Source organism: Cyclopterus lumpus, chromosome 21 (genome assembly GCF_009769545.1).
Source record: "Cyclopterus lumpus isolate fCycLum1 chromosome 21, fCycLum1.pri, whole genome shotgun sequence".
Taxonomy (NCBI): domain Eukaryota; kingdom Metazoa; phylum Chordata; class Actinopteri; order Perciformes; family Cyclopteridae; genus Cyclopterus; species Cyclopterus lumpus.
The window spans coordinates 13,946,511-13,962,633 of record NC_046986.1 but is presented as its reverse complement, the minus strand read 5'-3'; the positions used below and the strand labels follow the sequence as shown (position 1 = coordinate 13,962,633).

The window sequence follows — 16,123 nt, the reverse complement described above, 5'->3', positions numbered from 1 at the left end:
ATTGACATCACTGGACATGGTCCAATTATGTTACATATGTATGATTATATATTATATGTAATTACTCAAACACTAATAGTCTCCATTGATGGCAATGTCATTATGTTGGTCAGTTGGTAGGTCCACTGCTTTGGTCCTGTCAAAACCAAAATGTATTTGGTTTATGACCAAAACTTGCAAACCTGATGACTTTCACATCAGCCTCAGCTGTACCTTGTGTTGGTATCATAAATATACTAAGTATCACCCTTACACTATTTTGTAATACTATTTTGGTTTCAATATGACAGAAATTATTCATATAATGAGAGTAGGGATGAAAAAGTTCTGACCACTAATAATAACAGCAGCATTGGATGAAGTAGAATAATATTGATAATAAAAGCAGGAATGGTATCTGCAATAGTAATAGCAATGCAACTAATAATTAGTATTCTATTCCTTTCTATTTTTACTGTATTTTATTCCATTCTATGTTGTCCTCCCAGTGAGCTGTAGAAGTCAATGCATTGTGGTCTTGGTTCCAGGCTCCTGTTTTCTCCAGCACACTTTCCTCCAGTCTTTGAGTCTCAGTGCACTGCAGAGTTAAATGACAAATTGCTCCTCCACACAGCCCCTTATACACAACTACACAGGCTGGCCAGAAAATGCTTGAAGTACACCCACCACAATCCTCCTGCAATAATTATTATCAAGCATTTGTGCTCTCACACTTGTCATTGTCTCTCAGCCCTTTGCCTCTCTGTGTCCATCCTTTCACACCAAGGCCAAGTTGATTTTATTGTTTGAAGGCCAAAACTGCCCCAAATAAGCACTATGTGCTAAAATCAACGTAAATATTAATGAAAAAAAGTGGAATGACATAGAATAAATGTAAAAAATGGTTTTGTTGTATGGATCCCAATGCCCCTCACACAAGTGTATGAAGTGTGACATTTTTGTTTTTTTAATATTTACTGTCTAGATTATCAGATAAAAAAATTACGGCGCAAACGTTTGGTGATTCAAACTATTTGTCTGACGCTGAACTGGATCTTGTCAGTTTGATCAGAGCCCACCATACGTCCTTGTGACTTTGTCGAAGTCACACAAATTCAAGGTCTGCTCTGTTCATTTTCAACCAGTTGTGATTTCCACCTGGGCCACTGGCTATATGAGTCATTATTTATAAACAAATCAATAGGGTTTAATCCAGTGGCTGTCACCTGCCCGCCAACACCCAAGGACAGTATCTCACACAACCACCTACACACAAACTCACACAAGCACAGGTGCCTTTTCAGAAATGTTGACAGTGAAGCTCAGTGAAGCAGCAGCAGGGATTATCACTGACAAAAAGAGATTTGTGAATGTGACTGATGCAGCGTGTCCTCGAGCCTCCTCTGGTCGGCACACTCTTCACTCTCCTTTCTGAAACTTTGCTAACATTGCAGTTAATAACACTGAAATGCGAGTTTTGACCATGCTTTTCTCTCCTTCCTCCACGGTCAGAAGTACAGAACCCGACCCTTGCCCACCTTTCCCTGCTGCTAGCTAGCACCAGCATGGCAGACGGCCGACAGCCAAAAGACGGTGCCCCCCAGTGGGACCCATCAGGGGGGCAGGAAGCCACGGGCACCAATGGAGCCAATGGCTACTCCTCCTCCACCTACAGGACCTGCCAGCCCAGTGGGGCACACATGGCCACGGGATCCTACTCTGCCAAGGAGAATGGTTTCAATGGGGAGTTAACTGGTGCCCCCGCTATAACTGCAGGTAAAACACGTTTATAATATTCATATTTTTCTGTTTTAAGTTTCACCAGACGCTCACTTGGCATCTACTTGCATTCATGGGTTGTTCCAATTAGAGGGATGCAATGTTGTCAGTGGGCTTATTGCACACATCAAAGTTCAGCCATCTTAATTCTGTTCAGTTCATTTATGTTGTTCATTTTGTGTACTGCCACAATAATGACAGAAAAGTGGCATACTTACAGTTTGATAAAGGAAAGGTCAGAGCAGGTCTTTGTTTTTGTAATACTCACGTGTATGTGATTTGAGTATGTTTGTGTGTGCGTGTATGAGTGTGTATACATTATCATGTTTTGTTTTTTTTAATCCTTCCATGCATTGTACGAGTTTGTTGTTTACGTGTGTGTATGTGATAAAGAGTGTCGGTGCATGTGCAAACTTTGTCTACAACTTTTGACAGTGTTTGTATGTTATTATGTGATGTGGTTTTATGTGTATATGTCAGTGTCTGTGCTTGATAGTGTGTGTGTCCCGTCTCTTCTTGTGCGTGGGTTTGCAGCACTCTGAGTCCACACTAGAATCACATACTGTTAATAACGGTGCTATAATTAACACATAAAATCGGTCTCTCTGCCCCCTTATTCCCCTCCCTCCCCTCACTCACACCCTGGAGAAAAGAACAATACAATGTACCAATGGTGTAACCATGGAAACAGCTCCCCTACAATTTACTTTGCCAGGGCTTTTGTTCTTTTCGCCTGCAACACAACGTTACCTCATACAAGACCATTTTGCATGCAATGACCTCACTGACACCCGTTTTGGTTCGCTGATAACAGTATTTTATCTGCTCATTGACATTTGAAAATTGTTATGACCTTATGCCCATCTTCAGTTATTTAGTATCCTCCAGTATTGTTTAAATGTTCTAGTTGAAAGTGTTTGAAGAGAAGAGTCAGAGTGATCTGACCCTATACCTCAAACACTTTCATTATATATAATTATATTATACATACATACATAAAGACACTTGATTCAAGGCTCAGATCAGACTGACACTATGGAACATAATATATATGTATATAGACTTTAAATAACTAATTATATGTCAACAAACTAACACAATGTTCCCCAATGCTTTTGCACCTTCCTATAAGTTGTGGATTTTCCTATGTGTTTGTGTGTTCAGTTTCTGTTTGCCGAATGTCACCACAAGTTTTCCAGTAAACATAAGGAGTGGGTGGACACTTATGTCTTACCTGTAAATGTCAACTGTTATTTCTTGCACAGTCTCAGAACAGTAACAAAACAAATCGCACAGCAACTCTGATTTTATCCTATTATACACCGTATATTTTATATAGTTGTTGTTTTTTACATTTTATACAACTACCATTTAATTGTGTCACACTCGTAGAACCAACTGGTTGGTTTTATTTAGAAAAAAGGACTTTCAATTCAACTCACGTTTCAGGGATTTCCTGTCATTAAGCAAACTTCAAGATCTGTCAATTTAATCTGACTGTCCTTTTTGGTTTTGTGGAGAAATCTTTTTCACTTTGTATCCAATTGTCACATATGTGGAAGGAAGAGTCTTTAAAATGTCCCATCACATCAATTGCTACTCACAAACTGATGAATTTAGTAGTAAACCAGTCATTGGTTTGCTTGCATCAAAATGGTCCCAACAGTGTATCCATATTTCTTACAGTGTTTCTGGTGCCACGAAAAGTTACAACTATTTGTGGGTTATAACATTTCAATCTCTTTGAACATTACTATTGGTCTTGCAATTATCTTGGCAAGACCAATAGACCAATATAATTGCAATAAATTTAATCGGGTAAATTTCTGCCAGCGAAATCAAGCAAGTCTTGTCTTAAAAAGATTTCTAGTAATTAAATGTTTAGTATCTGGACCACTGCTTGTTAAATGATGACCCTCTTTGTATGTCCCAAGCTCTCGTGACCTTGTGTAAATGCATTGCTCTCTAATACAAACATGTCTAGTTTTTAGCCAGTGGTCTGGCATACTAAGAAACTGCAAAGGCCTCATGTGTTGCTCTGGGTCATTATTAGCACATCTCAAAGATATGAGATAGGAAATAGCCTCCTTCCAACTTCAAAGTAATGGTTTGAAACCAATATCAACAAGATATCAACAACGAAAAAGCACTTTTTTCCCAGAGAGGAAAAGCCAATGATCAGCATTTAGAAGTGTGCCTTCACTTCCTTTGCGTGGTCCTCGTCAGCAAATAGAACTGACTTGATATCAATCTTTAAATGCATTTTGTCTCACAAGCTTGTTCACTTAATTTTTTTTTTACCAGTCTGCATCAAATGTGCCATCCATCAAGGATCATGATCATGATCATAAAGTAAGAAGATTCCCAACAAATGTTAACACTTTCAGTATAAGTAAGTGGAACACATGTCTAAAACAATGGCTAATAGCCATGCGCTGCAGTGGAATCATAACAATGACATATCTCCACACCAGCTGTGTAACGAAAGCTGTCTGCAGAGCCTTTAGTCAGCATACATTAGTATTGCTACAGAGCCGGGCAGGAGTAAGTGGGGGACATAAGGGCTGATGTTAGCACTCAAAGGGCCTTCTCTCCAAGTGAAAAGCTTTTCAGACACAACAAGAACTATTGAGGCATGGAATTTTAGACAAAGTTGAAAAAGCTAGTCAGCCATGCTGGATGTGGTCAAGGGAAAGAGATGGACAGAGGGAGACAGTAATAAACAGAGTGAGTTAATAGAAATAGAAAGAATGCAATGGGCTGTTGGGCTTATTCTGGAGAGTGATTTGCATTAATCGAAGAAGCTTTTGTCTTTTGTTCGGGACATTGCATTGACTGATGTCCATGTCGTTGAGCTGGCACAAGTATCTGGGCATACTGTCAAGAAGCCTGGGCAACATTTTTTGTTGTTAAAGTCCCTCCATCTCATTAGCCTGAATCGGTATGATTGGCTGCAGTACAAAGGAGATTTAAACAAATGATCACATGTCAGATGTCACAATGTCAGATTGATGATTGTAACAAGTGGATGTACTGTATGTGCGACTGCAGGAGAGTTAACTCAGTTGGACAGATGTGTCATCAATCGGATTATGTGCCATTTGGGAGTTTTCCTGATCCGATGTGAGGTCCTGGGACATTACATTACATGTCATTTAGCTGACGCTTTTATCCAAAGCGACTTACAATAAGTGCATTCAACCATGAGTACAAACTCAGAACAACAAGAATCAAGAAAGTACAATTTCTTCAATAAAGTTAAACTACAAAGTGCTATCAGTAAGAGTAATTTAATTGCTACTAAAGTGCTACTACGGCGCTACCTTCCCTATTCAAGGTATAGTTGAAAAAGATGTGTTTTTAGTTTGCGATGGAAGGTGTAGAGACTTTCTGCTGTCCTGATGTCAATGGGGAGCTCGTTCCACCAATGAGGAGCCAGCACAGCAAACAGTCGTGACTTTGTTGAGTGTTTAGCTCGAAGTGAAGGAGCTACAAGCCGATTGGCAGAAGACGAGCGAAGTGTACGAGCTGGAGTGTACGATTTTACCATGTCCTGGATGTAGACCGGACCCGATCTTTTCGCAGCACGGTATGTCACAACCGTCACTAGACGGTAGTGCTTTTATTTTTGTTGTCTTGTCACTTCCTGTTTTACTTTGAAATCATCCTCCTGTGTCATGTCTGCTGTCTTTACTTCCTCATATGTGATTACCTCTCCCTGCCCTGATGTGTTTCACCTGTGTCTCGTTAACTCCCCTCCCAGTGTGTGTATATATACTCTGTGCTTCACTTGTCTCGTTGCCAGTTCGTTTTTCTTCACCTGTGAGTCAACTTACCAGCGTTTTTCCTGCCTGATATCCTGTTCTGATTCCGACGTCCCTTCGTTTCCGAGTAAGCCCGATCCCTGCCTGTACCTCTGCCGAGTTTGACTGCCTTCCTGTGAATGACCCTGGACTGTTTACGTTGACGATTCTACTCTCCCCTGAGTGAGACAGCTGCTCTCGCCACAGCGGGTCAGAGCCTTGCCGACCGGCCTCAGTCCCTCCCCAGTTACATCGGGAGAACCTTCGGCGGTCCTTCTCCAGAGACTCTATCCTGTTGCAATATTACCTTTATCAATAAAGGAATCCTTGTGAACTTTACTCTCTGCCTCGGGTCGTGCATTTGGGTTCTTTCATTAGTGCTCCGGCGTGACACGGTACGCAAGTACCAATGTTTTGAAGCGGATGCGGGCGGTCACCGGTAACCAGTGAAGGTCGCGGAGGAGCGGAGTAGTGTGGGTAAATTTCGGGAGGTTGAAGTCCAGTCGAGCAGCTGCATTCTGGATGAGCTGTAAAGGTCGAATGGCATTAGCAGGTAGACCTGCCAGGAGGGAGTTACAATAGTCCAGCCGTGAGATGACCAGAGCCTGGACCAGAACCTGTGCCGCCTTCTGAATGAGAAGGGGTCGTATTCTCCTGATGTTGTACAGCATGTACCTACAGGAGCGTGTTGCGGTAATGTTGGCAGTCAGGGAGAGTTGACTGTCAAGTATGTGTACAGATTGTAAAGTCCTCTGAGGCTAATTTGTGATGTTGGGCTATATAAAATAAACTGAATTGAATTGAATGACCAACTTCATTGCACTGCACAATATAGCTATTTGTGAGAACAATTACAAGAAAACATGAATAGAGGCAGCATGCTTCTATGAAATAAAACTTAATGTGTTCCTGTTAATTGACATCCTGTGATTGTGTGGTTGCTTTTGTCACTTGACCTACCTTTTTTTTTTGGGGGGGTTGTATTTTCACAGATTAAGAAATCAATATCAATACATACTACTTTCCAGTCAGTTTGTGGTTTAATGTGATTCTGTCAGAAAAAATCAAAATGTTGAAGAAATCTGGGTTTAGTTAGATTCTGATTCATGTTGTATATCAAGGAAAACATTGGTTTGAATGATCAGCCACATCACAGCCATCATTTCCTCTACTGGAGGCTGTAGATGGAGGGGTCCCAAATCAGTGGCCCATTGGTCTGTTGCTATGGCAACCACTTGCTTACCACATTTTGGGTGCCGGCTGGTATCATACCAACCGGCACTCCTGCTCTCTCCTTGCCCCCTCAGTCCTGCTGTGTGCGTGAATGTGTGTGTGTGTCGCTTTGCTTCCAGTCGTAGTCTCTGCTCAGAGCGGGTGCCTCCTCAGCTTCAGTCTGCCTGTTTTACAGGTAATACATGCTTTTACTTCATTGGGAGAGTGTGTCCGTGTGTTTGTACGCTGTTACTGTTGATTATGGATGTAGATACGCAGGTGTGACGCAACCTTTCTGTATATTAAAGCAGCTATTTGTGCATGTGGCTGATTCTCCAGCCAAAGCCAATGGAAGGCAGACATCACTCTGTCACAGAAATGCTGAGGCAAGCAGACCAGGCTCGTTGTCATAACCGCCAGCTAGCTTTGTGGATGGGACATGGTCATAGTTTACATTTATCTGTAAGTGTGCATTTTGGTGTATTTGTTTGAAAGACTAAAAATCTATGATGCCCAATTGAACCCGGTGCCCTCAATGTTGCTTTTGAAGAGAGACTAGACTGCGTTTACTGTTTGTGTTTTTCTCTCTTTACTTTTTTCATTTTTTTCATTTAATTTCTTATTTACATAAAACTTTAAAATATTCCATTTGTCAGTTTTGAACTTTAATATATGTTATATATTATTACAATACACTAATTGAAAATAATCCAGAAAGGGCAGCATTTCACCATCACTCAAAAACCGAATGGAACTGTCATGTCGCATGATATTATATGTTGCAACATATTTTTCATATTTTCCTTGCTTAATATCCAGACTGTATTCAGACATACAGAAAAAAGAGAAAATGTGCTTTTTAGAATCTGATGAGCCAGGATTAGTTTTGAACAATTAGCTTATTCTTCTTGATCCTCACATTAACACTCCACCAACGATCACCATCTTGTCTTCGGTTGTGTAACTGTGAACTGGCTGGGGAGCTGAACCTTTCTGTGTTCACCACCCCTCATACTTTTCCACATGTCAGGATTTTTTCCAACTGCAAAATGTTGCTTTACATTCACAATTCTATGTTCGTTTTGGAAAAGCTCCTCTGTGTGTTTACTTCTTGTTGTGCCATGCATTTGTTTAGATGTTCCCAGGAGTCCGTCTCTGTCGAGTACTAACAAGAGTTTTGTAATGTCTTCAGGCACAGGCCCTCAATGCTGTGTCTCACAAAAAAAAATTGCTATTCACATCTGGAGCATCATTTGACTCCAGGTCGAAGCTATAGGGGCTGTTGTTAGTTATGTAATGTCACAACCATTGATTGCGTATAAGGTAGTGATGCCTTTCTGCTCTATTTCCCAGTACCGTTTTTTTTGCCTGAACGCAATACATAGGTGGTGCATGTATATTACACATAGCTATTGAAAATGTCAAATGGCTGCTCTTGAGTTGGTGAGTGGGCTGTGTTAATCGTTCCCGGAAGAAGTGTGTATGTGTGTAACTGCATGTGTGCCTGTATGCCTGCCAGCTTGTTTGTGTTTGATGTGTGGGCGATGTCGGATAAAAAGAGGTTCTGAAACAGCAGCAGTAAAGCATTACACTGCCACCCAATCCCACATGACCACTGTTAATATGCTAATGATTCATGGTTTGATTAGAACTCTACAGTCCCCCCCCCCATGCAATATTTCAACTGTAGATCAGTTTTATTATTTATGAAAGGACATGCCTATATACATGTCAATAATGTACCTTTTTCTTTATAATTCACACACTCTTTGCTCTTGGTTGGTTTCAGTTTGAGCCTTTTTTCCTACAATACTGTCCTCATATAATCCCGGTGCCTGTCAGTGTCAGAAAGCCAGACAGTGTTGATAGCTTCTTTCTAAATAGTGACTCTAGTATTGTAATGAAGAGTGTACATCCCCTATTACATCTCTCCTTACATATTCTTGCAAAAGTCTGAATTCAGTTTTAATAGATTTTATGATTGTTAACTATGTGTAAAAATGCATTTCAGTGTCACCTTGAAAAGATCGAAGAGGAAGAATGGAATCGTATCTGCAGTCTGGCTGTTCACAGTCCACTGAACATATTCACCAGCATCAAATAGCCCACTTTATCTCACACTCACTTCCCTGGTTGGCTTTGGTCAGGAACCTTTGTTGCATGTCATACCCTCAGTCTCTCCTTGCATTTTCTGCCTGTAACAACATTTTGGAAAATGTAAAACAGTAAATCTAGCTTGGCAGCAGCTAAATAACCCAGGATTCAATTTTAGTCTGCTCTTATTTAGGGACGCTGGGTTTCCATAGCAACACTCAGCCTTCACCAGCAGCATGAGCATCCCTGCAGTTCTCAGCTCCCTCACTGGGCTTTCATAACAGGTCTTGATGGAATTATTCAAAAATACACAAAAGTAAAATGGTTGTACAGCATACAATCTCCACTGTTCCACCCCCTATTTTGGATAAAGAAACATCCCGCTTCACACTCTCAGAGTTATTTTACAGATTGAAACCTAGAAGCTGCCCAGAACAAATACTATGCCTTGTGCACTGAAGCAACTTGTGATTGGCTGCATCTTTTCTCCCAGACAGTTTTGGGATTTATAGCCAAATGAATTACTTAAACTTTCCAACCTTTTAAAAAAAAAAGTTGATTGATCTTTTCTCTATGTTCAGAGCAAGTGTCAGCGCGGATCGTGCAGGAAGTGACGGCGGAGGCAGTGGCGGTACTGAAGGGAGAGCAGGAGACTCAAAGGCTGCCACCCGGTAAGCCACATTCTATTACACACACATTTACATGCACACATTTACACACACACATTTACACACACACATTTTAGTTCTTTCTTCCAGCCAATCACAGGGTGCTGCAGCCTATTCCTTGTCATTCAAAAAGTCCAGAAGATAATGGGGAGCGATGATAACTATCTCCCAGTGTCAACTATCTTCAGTGTTTTATTGGGGAGTTGGAATAGATCCGGCAGAATAAGACTTATTTTAGATTTAGATTTATTTAAACGTCATTCTACACAGAGCAATATTAAAGGAGAACTCCAAAGCATGTTTAAAGGCACTGGGGAGTACTACTGCATATGTGAACAAAGAATGATTATTTTCAAGCCTTTAGTGGCTCCAGCGGGATCTGCATGAAATCTGCCTCAAGTAATTTCACTAAATTCAGTTTTACTTGACTGGAGTCAAGTTTGAAAAGAAAAAAAGAAACAAATTGAATATGTGGAGTTACACAACCTCTGTAACACACTCTTCAACTCTGCTTGTCAGAGGGGGTAAGTAGCACTGTGGGTAATGTAGGAAGCAGGCTTTGACAAGCAACTAGTATGTGTGGAATGAAATAGATATCTCTGGTTCTGCAGCATCAATTTTGACATTCTTTTTCTTCATCTTCAGCTTTTGATTACAATACAGTTTTCTTAGTGTTGATGTAGCCCTTAGCCAGATCATATAGAAGCTATTGGCAGCAGATACTCAAAATGTCCTTAACAATATGTGATAATTTATGACTACGCTGCTTCTTCCTTTTCAACTATCTGCCTTTGAAGTTGAAGACACCACGAATTTGCCTCCCTCTCCACCCCCCTCACCTTCTGCGGAGCACTTTGGTCCTCTGGAACAAGGTAGGCCAAGATTGTGATAAGTGTGCTTTAGAGTATGTCTCTAATGGAGGAGATTGTGGTGTCCTTCTTTTCCCCAACTGAAGCCCTGGAGTTTTGTGCTCGCCGACACATTGGAGTACTGATGTAGGTTGGCTCTGGGGCTCCTTAAATCCCCCCTCTCAGAACATGCCCCAAATACAGGGGACAACCTACACATTGGTACCCATTCAGGAAACCTGCACACAAAAGAGTTACTAAAAGCAGGAACATGTTTTCCATTTTTCAGACATCCATTTCGTTTTAAATCCTGCTTCCTCCTCATCGTACACCTGGAACAGATACAATTTGTATCTTCATTGTCATCGCTGTTTATCTCTCATAGAAAAGAGCGCCCACATGCACGACGACCTTGTAACAACGAGTGCACTCTTTTTCTTTCATCCTCTTCTTCCATTTCCCTTTCTAACATCCACACCTCGTCTCCCCACACACTAATACGACAGCCACACTCGGTAGCCTTCCAACTTGCAGTTGTTTGTCTTTTCTTTCTTTTTTTGCATGTCTTGTGATTGCCCTCTGTCAGTCTTTTTTGTATGTTGTTGTTTTGTTTTTTTGTTGGTGGCTATGGCTACAGAGACAATTTTTAGCTCGACAAACTTTACTTGAAGACATAGTTGCCTTCAAGCTATAGACAAAGCCTACAGCTAAAGCCTGAGACTGAAACTTAGCGATAGAAGTAAAGTGAACAAAGGAGCTAATATAAAGAATTAACTACAACTGTAGCAATGCAGTCTAGATAAACTGTATCATCTTGGAAAGTTAGTCAGATACTAGCATATAGCTGTGTGTGTGTGTGTGTGTGTGTGTGTCTGTGTGTGTCTGTGTGTGTCTGTGTTATCTAGCGGTCAGACTGAAGATTTGACCCTAATTTGTTTGTTTGTACCTTCAATTTTGACGGTCAGTTTGTAATACAGTTTGGTTCTTCATCTTCGACTTCTAAACTGTAGTTTAAGCAATGCAGTGTTTTTTGAGCAGCTGCCTGCGAGAAACAGTTGTACAGTGTGACTAAACGGTCAGTCTGCTTGATGCTGCCGGTGTCTTTATGTCCACGCAATCTGAAGGCTGGCTGAAATGTAATGAGGAGTCTGTAGATGTGTCCGCCATGCACCGAATACAGCTGGTCGGTTCTGGTAACGTTGTGTTTCAGGTGCACTAGAATAAGCAAGTAAGACTGATTTGAGGTTCTAGGAGTTTTCTACAGAAAGAGACGAGCGTGTTCTGTGTTCTTGACCAGAGAGGGTGATGAAGAGTTTTAGTTATGCGGGCCTCATTGTTTTAGTGGTCATGTTACAAAACAAGTAGGTTCAGTCTTGCAAGGCTCAGGCACAACCTTGGAGATGGTGTTCTTTTAAATATAACTTTTCTTTGCTCTGGGCTTTCCCTTTGTTCTAAAAGAGGATAAGCTGTGTCTTTGAGTTTTTTATCAGTAAGGGGTTGGTTCCTGTCATGGCAGTGACAAAACACACATGTTGCTGATGGTGTTACTACCACAACTACTATTGTATTAGTATGATAAATGTTGTTCTAAGTGTCCGTGTTGTGTGTCTTTAAATTAGATTTAATCACTTATACGTGAAGCGGTTTGTATTGTTGATTTCCTCAAACGATGCAATATACTCATTTTGTTTGTCGTAGAGTAGAGCTGGGCCCCAAAGCTTTGTCCCCTTTGATTTGCTCGGCGCTGTCTCCCTATCAATGTTGTGTGTGTTGTGTTTCTCTTGCCCTCAACCAAGCTTTGTCTTCCTCTTGCTCTCCTCTCTCTGGTGACTCTCTCTGTTTTTGTTGCCTATTTAAAAAAAATCTTTTTTTTGTTGACGCTGTTTTTCTCTCCTCAAGATTTTAACTCCCTTCTCTTCGCAAAAAAATGTCCATCTTAAGAAGTAACTTGAGGATTTATGTTGTAGAGAATGAGGCAATTATTCATAATTTCCTAAAAAACAGCTGACCCCAGTTCAACTCCGTAGGACCTCCTGTTCATTCAAGAATCGTCTAATAGCTATACAAAAGTCAAAACAAGAAAAATATAAAGACCATAAATTGTTACAATGGATCCACTGAAACATTTCCAAGTTAAGATACTATGCTTCCATGAAATATATCGGTGTGACACTCGACAGTCAACTCTCCCTGACAACAACATTACCGAAATAACACGCTCCTGTAGGTACACGCTGTACAACATCAGGAGAATACGACCTCTTCTCACTCAGAAGGCGGCACAGGTTCTGGTCCAGGCTCTGGTCATCTCACGGCTGGACTATTGCAACTCCCTCCTGGCAGGTCTACCTGCTAATGTCATTTGACCTCTACAGCTCATCCAGAATGCAGCTGCTCGACTGGTCTTCAACCTCCCGAAATTTACCCACACTACTCCGCTCCTCCGCGACCTTCACTGGTTACCGGTGGCCGCCCGCATCTGCTTCAAAACATTGGTACTTGCGTACCGTGCTGCGAACAGATCGGGTCCGGTCTACATCCAGGACATGGTCAAACCGTACACCCCAGCCCGTTCACTTCGCTCGGCTTCTGCCAATCTGCTTGTAGCTCCTTCACTTCGAGCTAAATCACGACTGTTTGCTGTGCTGGCTCCTCATTGGTGGAACGAGCTCCCCATTGACATCAGGACAGCAGAAAGTCTCTACATCTTCCGTCGCAAACTAAAAACACATCTTTTTTGACTATACCTTGAATAGGGAAGGTAGCACCGTAGTAGCACTCTAGTAGCACTTAAATGTCCGTTACCGATAGCACTTTGTAGTTTGGCACTTTAATAGCACTTAAATGGCACTTACGGATAGTACTCTGTAGTTTGACGTTATTGAAGAAATTGTACTTGCTTGATTCTTGTTGTTCTGAGTTTGGACTCATGGTTTAATGCAGAGTAAGTCGCTTTGGATGAAAGTGTCAGCTAAATGACATGTAATGTAATGTAATGTAAAATATTTTTATTTTATTTTATGGACCTCACATCAGATCAGGAAAAACTGCCAAAAACACAGAAAAAAAACCTTTCACGGGGGAAAAGGGGACAATGTCAGGAGGCCGGCCCACCAGACAGGAGGCATCGCGAAAGAGGCACAAAGAAGGAGGCAGGGCCATTGGGAAAGAGGCCATGCCCAGGCCAGGGGCTGGATGCAGGAATCAGGGGTCAGGACCAGTGGAAGATGGTTCCATAAAAGAGGAGCTTGATAACTGAAGGCTCTGGCTCCCATCCTACTTTTTAGGACTAGGAACCACGAGTAGCCCCGCATTTAGTGAGCGCAGCTCTCTAGTGGGGCAATATGGTACTACAAGCTCTTTAAGATATGATGGTGCATCACCAATCAAGGCTTTGTAGGTGGAGAAGAATGTGAATCTTGATTGTACAGGGAGCCAGTTCAGAGCAGCTAATACAGGAGTAATGTGATCTCTTTTCTTAGTTTGTGTGAGTACACGAGCTGCAACAATCTGGATATAGTGCAGTTAACTGTCTGAAGAAGTATTCATACCATTGTTTCAGAAAGTAACAATTTAAATAAATTAGTTGAAAATAATGATAACGGTTTTGTTAATTTTTCCAAAATTGCAAAATACTTCTTTATTGGCATTCTCTAAGATAAGCTAGATATCAAAGACTCAATATTATGTCAAATCACCTTTAAGATGGACATTCTTTGGTGTGTTTTCCATTTTTTTGTTTTCCTTTTCCTTTCCATCTTTTTCTTCCTCTTCACTCTCTTTCAGTCCGTGTGTCCGGATTTCCCTGCAGTTCTTCTCCTTGTGTCTGTCTTGTTTGTAGATGTAGGGGATGAGGAGGAGGCGGGCCCTCTCCGCCGCTTCCAAAATTCTCGGGAGAGGTGCAAGTTCCTCGCCCCCTCCATCTCAGTTTCCGTGCCCGAGGACGACCCCTACCACTCCGACGAGGAGTACTATGAGCACCCATTGTTCAGCCCAGAGTGGACGCACTCGGGTTCTCGCCCCACAGGGCAGGCCGTGGCCTTTAGACAGATTGAAGGTGAACCACGCATGGTTCCTCTTTGCCATTTCCCCCCTCCATTCCTCTCTCAATCACTCTGTTTCTCTCCTTTCTAATTTTAATGCTAATTTCCTCTCCTTCTGTGATTTGACCTCCTCCCTTCATCCCTCTTGTCCTTCTGTCTCTCCGTCCGTCAGTTCATCTTTGTGTTTATCCGTCTTTCCTTGTGTGTGTTTCTGTGTCCTTGTGGCGTTTGTCTGCTAAAAATCTGAGTAACTTCATATTTTGTTTTCATATTCTACAGTCATAGTTCTTTTTTTCTCATTTATTTCACCCAAAGCCATGCTACTTGTGGTTGTCATGCTGTTAAGTCCGACACATAGCAGTGATGTCTCTGAAGTAGGATCCACTCAATGGACATAATACATTACAGCTCTCATCAGTAAGACCACATGGCCACCAAGGTTCAGTTTTGGGGCATAAAGTGAGATCCAAATGGCTTTCATGAATGTCTCAGAGATACGGTGCGTGATTGATGAACTCCATGCACAAATTCCTCTGCACCAATCATCTCCCAGAGTTAAGTTTTGGTTTATTCCTCAAAATGACCCCTCAACCCCTTGATTATGCCGTACCATATCAAACCCTCCACACACATCCTAAGTTACTGTCACCCACTCACTTTGGCATCAGGGAAGACTTTCAGCTCCACTCACTCGCAAACACCTACACTGGCATCCAACTTTCCACTTTTATTGTTGTTAGAAACACAAGATAGAGCCAGTATAAAAGGAAACTAGGACCTCAGGATATTTACTCTTAGACTGTTCAAACACACAACAACCTTTTACGTTATCTATCTAACAAAATTAATCCGTTGGCTGGCAAGCTTCAACAGAGGACAACAACTTAATGTATACCTCTCTCGGCTCCAAAAACATATTCTGAATGAACTCTGAAACACAATGCCTTTTAAATGTTACATTGCTTGTCAGCCACCGGCCATATGGTAATTTGGCCTTGTGGGCTCTGATTAATTAGACATGCAGTTAACACACCATCATTTTGTCTTAATGTAAACTTGTGTTCTTCAACAGTGTGACCCATTCGCCAGGCTTAAGTAGTCAACCTAGGGGAAACACTGGCATTCATTCAGTGAACACACAACAAAGAAGAGATATTAAGAGTATGTCACCGCAAAAGACAGACATTTTATAAATAGTGTTAATGTAGCTTGATTCTTAACTCTCCCAGCTTTCCCCAACCTGTCATTGGTACCGTTGACAATACCAACATCTATATCACATGCAGCAACACTGGGTTGCAAAGTTTCTGAATCTTGTAATTACACAAGAAGTCAACATGTTATCCAGTAATGGCTGCTGAAAAAATAAGTTGTATGCCCCCACGTTGCACAGTTAAAAATCTAGTCTGTGCAATGTCGAGAATCTGAGGCACTCTACTTTTTTGCTATATGCAGCTCTTCAAGTTTGCATCTTCTAAAGAGCAAGGGTTTTCAGAAATGCTCTGAATAGAAGTGCTTCTACAGTAGTTTCCATTTTCCTTTAACAACCTCAGTTGTCAATGATGGTATCTCAATCTGCTTGAGGGCATAGTGTATGCCACAGAAAAAGAGAAATGGAAATGTTTGTTTTTTTACAGTAAATAAAGAAATAATCTATATTTAGAAATAAATGTATTGCATGCTTCTAACGAACATAT

At 41.4% G+C, this 16,123-nt stretch overlaps 1 protein-coding gene across 1 annotated transcript in view; it reads left to right on the top strand.

Moving 5' to 3' along the window:
• Positions 1–1,544: 1,544 nt before the first annotated feature.
• The window catches only part of map2 (microtubule-associated protein 2), a 35,487-nt gene continuing 20,908 nt past the window's right edge, over positions 1,545–16,123 (top strand). The window contains exons 1-4 of the mRNA XM_034561851.1: positions 1,545–1,755; positions 9,449–9,538; positions 10,333–10,407; positions 14,225–14,440. Of these exons, the coding sequence (XP_034417742.1) occupies positions 1,545–1,755; positions 9,449–9,538; positions 10,333–10,407; positions 14,225–14,440 (592 nt within the window). The remainder of the gene's footprint in view (positions 1,756–9,448; positions 9,539–10,332; positions 10,408–14,224; positions 14,441–16,123) is intronic.